The sequence below is a fragment of the Ipomoea triloba genome, chromosome 6 (assembly GCF_003576645.1).
Source record: "Ipomoea triloba cultivar NCNSP0323 chromosome 6, ASM357664v1".
Taxonomy (NCBI): domain Eukaryota; kingdom Viridiplantae; phylum Streptophyta; class Magnoliopsida; order Solanales; family Convolvulaceae; genus Ipomoea; species Ipomoea triloba.
In genome coordinates, this window is record NC_044921.1 from 24,838,731 (window position 1) to 24,846,373 (window position 7,643).

Sequence of the window (7,643 nt, forward strand, 5' to 3'; positions counted from 1 at the left end):
AAAAAATAAAATTAGACTTTTGATTATTTCAAACAAATTACTCGAATAATTGTCTTAATAAATACAAAATTTTAAATTTGACAATAGAGACATTACTTTTTTTTTTTTTTTTTGAAAATATAGAGAGATTACTTGAATATGCTTTTTTCAACAGAGCCTAAAACGTGCAATAGAGTAGGGGTGAGCAGGTCCGGGAGGTCCGGGACAACTCAATTCAACGTGCCAGGGACTAAAATTGCTCCCGTATTGCAATTACATTTTCGCCCACATCTCACGCATATTCTTTGTAGTTTGTAATAAATTAATTAAAATGTTATCCCGTAAATATATGTATATGTAAGGGCATTTTGTCCGTTTTTCCCCATATTCCGATACTCATCACCCCCCTCATCCCCTCTCCCGCCACCTTCCCAACCCGACAACCGCCCCTTCACCAACTCCACAAGTAAAGTACAAAATTCGTTACTATACAATCGATATTCGCCTCACTACCGGAGACACTGTACGATGCCGGAAGGGGAGCGGCCAAGGGCGAGGCAAAATCGAGCTTCGACGAGCAGAGAACCGGCGAGAGCGACGCGCGTGTCGCTCAAGTTGCTGCTCCGAGTCGCCTCCGTCGCCGGCGGGATACAGTTCGGATGGGCGTTACAGCTGTCTCTGCTCACTCCCTACGTGCAGGAGCTCGGAATCCCTCACGTTTGGTCCAGCATCATCTGGCTCTGCGGCCCGCTCTCCGGCCTGCTAGTTCAGCCGCTGATTGGAGTCCTCAGCGACCGATGCACCAGCAAGTTCGGCCGCCGCCGCCCCTTCATCCTTGGCGGTGCCGTCTCTATCATGATCGCCGTGATTGTCATCGGTTTCTCCGCTGATATCGGCTGGCTGCTCGGCGATCGCGGCGAGGTTAAGGTCGGCGCCATCGCCGCCTTCATTGTAGGGTTTTGGCTCCTCGATGTCGCCAATAACATGACTCAGGGACCTTGTAGAGCTCTTCTCGCCGATCTCACTAGTAAGCTTCTAATTTACTCAATTGCACCTAAGCATTTATTATATGCATTCATTTTTAGTCTGAAATAAGCAAACAATTGCTTGCATATCAATATTGGTATTAGAATTTATCCGGGGAAGGTTCTTATTTTTCTTCGTAATATTTCAGTAATTGTGCTAGTTTTCTGGGGAAGATGAAGCTCTATATCGCCGGCCATATTTTTCCATTATTATTAATTTATTATTACGGAGTATTATTTAAATTATTTAAATTTAATAGCATTTCCTTAGATTTTTGTGTTGCGTGGAATATAACTTTCCCTCGGCAAATGAGCAAGTAATACTCGCACTTTTTTATTAAGGGGAAAGTTGTCGAACTCCACGTCATGGGAGGAATGGACGAATCTACCCCTTTAATAAGTTTCTAACTACGAGTCAGTCCTGGATAGCTGGTTGCTTGAAATCTTGAATGCTACTACTATTAGCACTATTCAAATTAGTACTTAGCTCCCACTCAAAAGGCGGAATCCCTAGCCCCAATAAGTTCCGCAACTAAAATTTGATACTTAAGAAGTTGTAAGCACATTTAATGGCTAGCCAACTGATGGATTTAATTAAAATTGAGAATAATGGTACTAGTGAACGTAAGTAATTCATAATAGAATTCCTATGAGAACTAGATTGATATCATGCTATGATTTGTTTACTAAATGCAACTTAGTTTAAGGAAACTGAAAATTACTAAAAGGGAAGTGCATTTTGTCTTGCCGCTCTGTACAATATAGTAGCTTTTTGGGATTTGTTAACAATACGCACTGGGTTGCATTTGTTCTATGCACAACATATATTATTCTGCTGTTGATTAAGAAACGAATATGGAGTATTTTCTACTGGAATTATATAAGCATGATACTTGTGAGACTTCCACTTTAAGTGTCAAGGAGAAATTAATTTTGATAACTAGAGTTGTTCCCTTACATGAGCAGGTTTCAAACTTTAGTGAAGGAGGGGGGCTAGGGCTGGTTAACAACCAACATAAAGTGATATGGAGATTTGAGAAGTAGGTTTGCTAGGATGTTCGCTATGCGCATTGCATTGGAGCTTACATGCTCATATCTCAAGATAAGGATTCGACAAATAGAGCTTGTGCACACTGCATTAGAGCTTATATATATGTGCTGGACTATAATGCATAACTTGACTACAATCCATTCAAAAGATAAAAATAATTTGGAGCCTTGGAGGAACACTCAGAATAGTTTTATTTTTACAATAGAAAATATATTGAATTATTTTCTGCCCAACTAATTGTGGAAATTAAGACTAAATATGGAGTGATATTTTTTAACAAAAAACTCTCTCTGACATCAAAATTATTACACACTAATATAAAACTAATTACATTAAACCCCAAAATAAAAAGACCAATACATGACATAATGACCCATTAACATAAAGTATTGAGAACTAACAAAAGTCATAAGTTAGTAATAGCACAGAGAACATGAAATAAATAATTAAAAAAATTCAAATTATACTCAAATTAAGATTATTTTTCCAGTCTTCCCCTATAATATTAATTTTTCATGGTAACACCAAGTAAATTTTGTATATATTGAAAAGCAGCAAATTTGAGAAGGTTCATAAAAATACCTGCTACTTGTTTTTGAATCTTCAGAAATTTTAACTCTACTTCCTTAAGACTGCACTGATGTACATAATGATGCCTTTGTATCAATATGCTTGCTTTGGTCATGAAAATCAGGATTTCTTTTGCCAAAATTTAAGTGCCATGTTTGTTTCTACTTGGTCATTTATTTAGATAATAGTACAAGCCAAAACAAGAAGTTTAATATTACCATGGCCATCTAATTTCATTTTTAAACCTTTAACCAGATGTATATAATCATTTATAGTATTTGAAATGAGGTATGCTTGTGATGCTCCAGTACTATATTTAAATTTATTATTATTTTTTACATTTGCATAATATATGCCGATAATGATAAAACTATGCAATTTGGGATTTGCTTTAAAAAAATTGACATTTGTTTTCTGTTAATTATATGTGCTAGAAAAGGACCATCGGAGGACCCGAGTTGCAAATGCATATTTCTCCTTGTTCATGGCAGCTGGTAACATCCTTGGCTATGCAACTGGATCCTACAGTGGATGGTATAAGATATTTCCTTTTACCCTCACTGCTGGATGCGGGGTCAACTGTGCAAACCTCAAGTCTGCTTTCCTTCTTGACATTATTTTCATTGTAATAACTACATATATAAGCTTATCAGCAGCCCATGAGCAACCTCTGGATTCCCATCAGGGTTCTGCTCAAACTGGTGGAGATGCTGAACAGTCAAGCCATGGTGAGGAAGAACCTTTTCTCTGGGAACTGTTTGGAACATTTAGATATTTCCCAACTACTGTTTGGATAATTCTGCTTGTTACTGCTCTGACATGGATTGGCTGGTTCCCGTTTATTCTCTTTGATACTGATTGGGTGGGTCGTGAAATTTATGGGGGTGAGCCAAATGAAGGAACAAATTATAGTACCGGAGTCAGAATGGGGTCACTGGGTCTAATGTTGAATTCTGTGGTCCTTGGAATTACTTCTGTGTTCATGGAGAAGCTATGTCGAAAATGGGGGGCTGGTTTTACGTGGGGAGTGTCAAATATTGTCATGGCTCTCTGCTTTATAGCAATGCTTATAATTACTGCCGTCAGGAACCACATGGACATTGGTATCAGTGATCCTCCTCCAGATGGCATTGTTATTGCAGTGTTGGTAGTATTCACTATTCTTGGGGCTCCACTAGCTGTAAGTTTTTGGTTTCTTCCACTGTCATTACATTATTTGTAGTTTTACTTTGCCATTAAAAATGCTGATTGGAGGCACATGCACAATATGTGAGATTATCCATATGTGCAGCTAATTTGATTTTGCCTGTAGATGAACTTTAACACTCAGGTCTGTAATTCTTTTAGCAGTCAGCCTTTAAAATAAAACTCTATAACTTCATGGTTTGGTAAAAAAGGTCAAGATCTTATGATTGGTTGTATGTGAAACCTGGAAAATATTTTAAGATATTTACACATTATTTACTCCACATATGAAATTGGGAAATGTTTTAGGAATATTAGGTTCTAATGCGTGTATGTGTAACGCAGAAGTCCAAATACTTTTTTTTTCCCTCTTTTCTGGAGAACCTTCCCAATACCTGACCTGGGTGGTATGATTTCAAACAATTCCTTGCAGATAACTTACAGTGTACCATATGCATTGGTATCTTCACGCATTGAGGCTTTGGGGCTCGGCCAAGGTGGGTTGTTTTGCAAGTTTCTTCCAGTTCTGCACTTGGAGCTATACTGATATAGGGAACTAATGTATAAACTGCTGTTCAAACCACGCAGGACTATCAATGGGTGTACTAAATCTGGCAATTGTTATACCCCAGGTATAATAGTCGTTTTAACTCTATTTATTTATTTTGCTACGTTGTCTTGACTTCTTCGTTCAAGTTTCAAGAAAGCCTTATATGGTCAGTCTTGGCAAAATCATGTACCTTTCTGATGTTTGCTGTCACTTCACCCAATTAAGGTCTCTAAGGGAAAATTTGTATCATTTGTGTTGTTCTAAAGTACCTATTATCTAAAAACACTACTTCATTAGTGAAGAAAATTTGTTGATAAGGAAGGGTATTATGTGTACTGTCTGTGTTGGTTTAGGATAAACTCATAAAAGAAACTGTTGCTGCTATATTAGAGAAGATGCTTGTGAAAGCCAAGTAACACCCAATGTGGGTGCTTGACCATGCTGTACCCTTCCTCAATTCCTGTTGCAACTAAACTCATGGTTCTTTAATGTTGCATCTAAATATCTTTCCCATAGCTTTTCACAATTTTTAGATGAGGATGTATCCCATTATTTATACATAGTGTATAATATCATATTAGAATATGCTAGTATAGAGTTTTCTCATCTCTCAAATATTGTTTACCAACACAATATCTTCTAGATGTTATGTTGGCCCTTCATTGAGTGTTAAAGATATTATCGAAGAATTGAAAGCTTATCCAGTTGGTCTATGAGCCTGGGTGTGGGAAGCTATATACAATTCAAATGTGATGATTATGAGCTGGATGAATAATACGATGCCGAATATTTAGTTAAAATGAATAAATATTAATGTGATGAACTTCCAATTCACATGTGATAAAGTACCACTCTTGATATAATTTGTGGAGTTCTGCACATGAAGCATTATCATAGGGAAAAATGCTATCTCCTCTATTATTGGCTTATTGCTTGTTGGATTCCCATTTTAACAAAGTTGTGCTTTAAAACAGATGTTCGTTTCCCTTGGTAGTGGACCCTGGGATGAGCTATTTGGTGGAGGAAATTCACCAGCCTTTGTTGTGGCAGCGATTTCTGCATTTGCTGGTGGACTCGTGGCCATCTTGGCTATACCTCGAACAAAAGTTGACAAGCCGAAGATTCTCCCTTAAGGTATATGAGAAATTGTTTTCATCACATTTCTCAATTTTGAGTACAAATTTGTGTATTCACCAGAGAGAATTACTACTTTTGCTATGTTGGAGATATGCTTCTTGGCCTTTATACTACTTACCTTGGAACCATATATATTGTGTACTGGTAATATATCTTCTTTTCAATTGATATAAAATTTGGTACATGGAGTCATTTTCCATTAGTTATTAGCTACATTAGACTTCCTTTCTAGATTCAGATGTAACTATTTGATGCATTCATATTGTACTTGAGGGTTTTGGCCTACTGGGCTAGGTGGACTAGGATTCTACTTGACTATTTGTATTCAGATTTGTTATTCATTCATTTGAATATGGAAATATCATTAAAAACAAATAAAAAAAAAGAAGGTCCAAATAAGACAAATTATAGATGCAAGAACAAGGGGAAAACATAGATAAAAATGAAGATTTGTATTCCATATAAGAATTTGAATGCAAGAACTTTTGGGATAAATAAGTTAGAGAATAAACAAAACATATATATATATATATCCATCAACCACTTTTGCCAGCATGTGTTGTTGAGCTTGGATTGGGGAGAATTGGACAGTAACCACGAGGGATGAGATTGCCACTGACTACAAAAGATATGTACAGGGTCTAAATACATGGATGGTTGTGCCTTAATGAAATCATGTGAGAGACATCATTCTCCGAGGTGATGGGTTTATCAGAAAACTGATTAGAATTTGTGATTTGTTACAATCATAGGTGGTTCTTCATTACACATCTAAGTATGGGTTATTAGGTAATATAAGTGTATGTTTTGTGAAAAATATTTTTTTTATGTATTTGAGTGGTTGGTCAGTGGAGAATATGATGTTTACCTTGCAAACTTATCCCTTTCTCTAGTTTCAGATAATTCAAAAAAGCAATCACATTTTTTCTTTATCTCTTTAATTTAAATGAATAGTTATTAAACCTTAAAAAGACAAAATCTCCTCTAGATTAGCTGATTAATGGTGCTACTAAAATTATAGGGTAGCCTCAATTTCAAAATCGTTATACTTTCTTCCCCTGTTATGTAGGTTTTTAGACTTGCAGATTATAAATCCTTGGTTTCTCTGGATAGGTTTCCACATCTCATTGTGATGTATGCTTGATGCAGCTGTTTAATCTCCACACAAGTCTTGCAGGTACTTTTGACTTGGTTCTTGCCAGTTTACTTGTAGCCTGTTTGACAATTGCTCAAATGTAAAGTTTTAAGAATCCAGCATTTACTGTGAGGTATTTTGTCGTATTCATTTTATTTTATTGTCCAACAGGAGAATATGCATGAAGATTTTGTAAATAAATTGTCATTGTCACTTCATTGATTTTAGTGAAATGATTTCTGCAATACATGCATTGCTCTCTAGAATTTAATTGCTTTTTTTTTTTTTTTTTCCATTGCAATTTTCATTCACCGGATATACACTTTAAGTATGAGATTTTATATAAAGAAGCAAACATGATACCATAGCAGTTGTCTGAATATTAATGGAGAGGTGATTGATCATAGTAATAAGTACTGGAACACTATGAGTCTATGATGAGTATGTTTCTTTGCATTTTATTTTCCCTTTAGGCATAGTTTCTCTTTTCTCTACTCCTCTCTCTTGGTACTTTCTTTTGTTTTCGTTTCAATGGTCAGATATTACGTAAGAAAGGTTAATTAAAACTAGTCTCATATATAACTGTCTGTATTGACATATTGTAATACAGATGGAAATCTTTCTCCAAATGATAATTTTAGGTTCTGATAATGACATGGATGATTATAATGTCCAGATGAAGATATTTGTGGAGTAATTTCTAGGTTGGAATATATCTGCTACCCATATTGTTTTGTCAGCTATGTGATGTCTTTGGCACCATGGACATCCAGCTGTCAGAACATTTTCCTTGGGAGTTGCCTCCATTAAACTAGAATTTAGTATAAACGGCCCAGAAAAAATATGCCACACTTAAATATTATCAACTACACATGATGTGAGTGTGAGATTCATCTTTCCAGCTTATGTGAGTGGCATTTTTTTTCTTCCTTTTGTGTGTGTGTGTGGGTGTTTTTTTATTTTTTATTTTTATTTTCTCTATATACAGTGATGGCTTCATTTTGAGTAAAA

At 36.0% G+C, this 7,643-nt stretch overlaps 1 protein-coding gene across 8 annotated transcripts; it reads left to right on the forward strand.

The window, feature by feature from the left end:
• Window positions 1–268: 268 nt before the first annotated feature.
• Window positions 269–7,643, forward strand: LOC116022710 (sucrose transport protein SUC4). 8 transcript variants are annotated; one of them, XM_031263545.1, is made up of 7 exons: window positions 269–1,006; window positions 3,060–3,805; window positions 4,244–4,307; window positions 4,399–4,442; window positions 5,335–5,494; window positions 6,647–6,674; window positions 6,804–6,903. In XM_031263545.1, the coding sequence occupies exons 1-5, from the start codon at window positions 508–510 to the stop codon at window positions 5,491–5,493; spliced, it is 1,512 nt and encodes a 503-aa protein (XP_031119405.1). In that variant the 5' UTR covers window positions 269–507; the 3' UTR covers window position 5,494; window positions 6,647–6,674; window positions 6,804–6,903. The 8 variants fall into 8 exon arrangements, 4 of the variants coding, with proteins under 4 accessions (XP_031119405.1, XP_031119404.1, XP_031119402.1 ...); XR_004099276.1 differs by lacking the exon at window positions 6,804–6,903 and adding an exon at window positions 7,621–7,643 and having other exon boundaries at window positions 271–1,006; window positions 6,611–6,674; XR_004099275.1 differs by having other exon boundaries at window positions 271–1,006; window positions 6,611–6,674; window positions 6,804–6,877.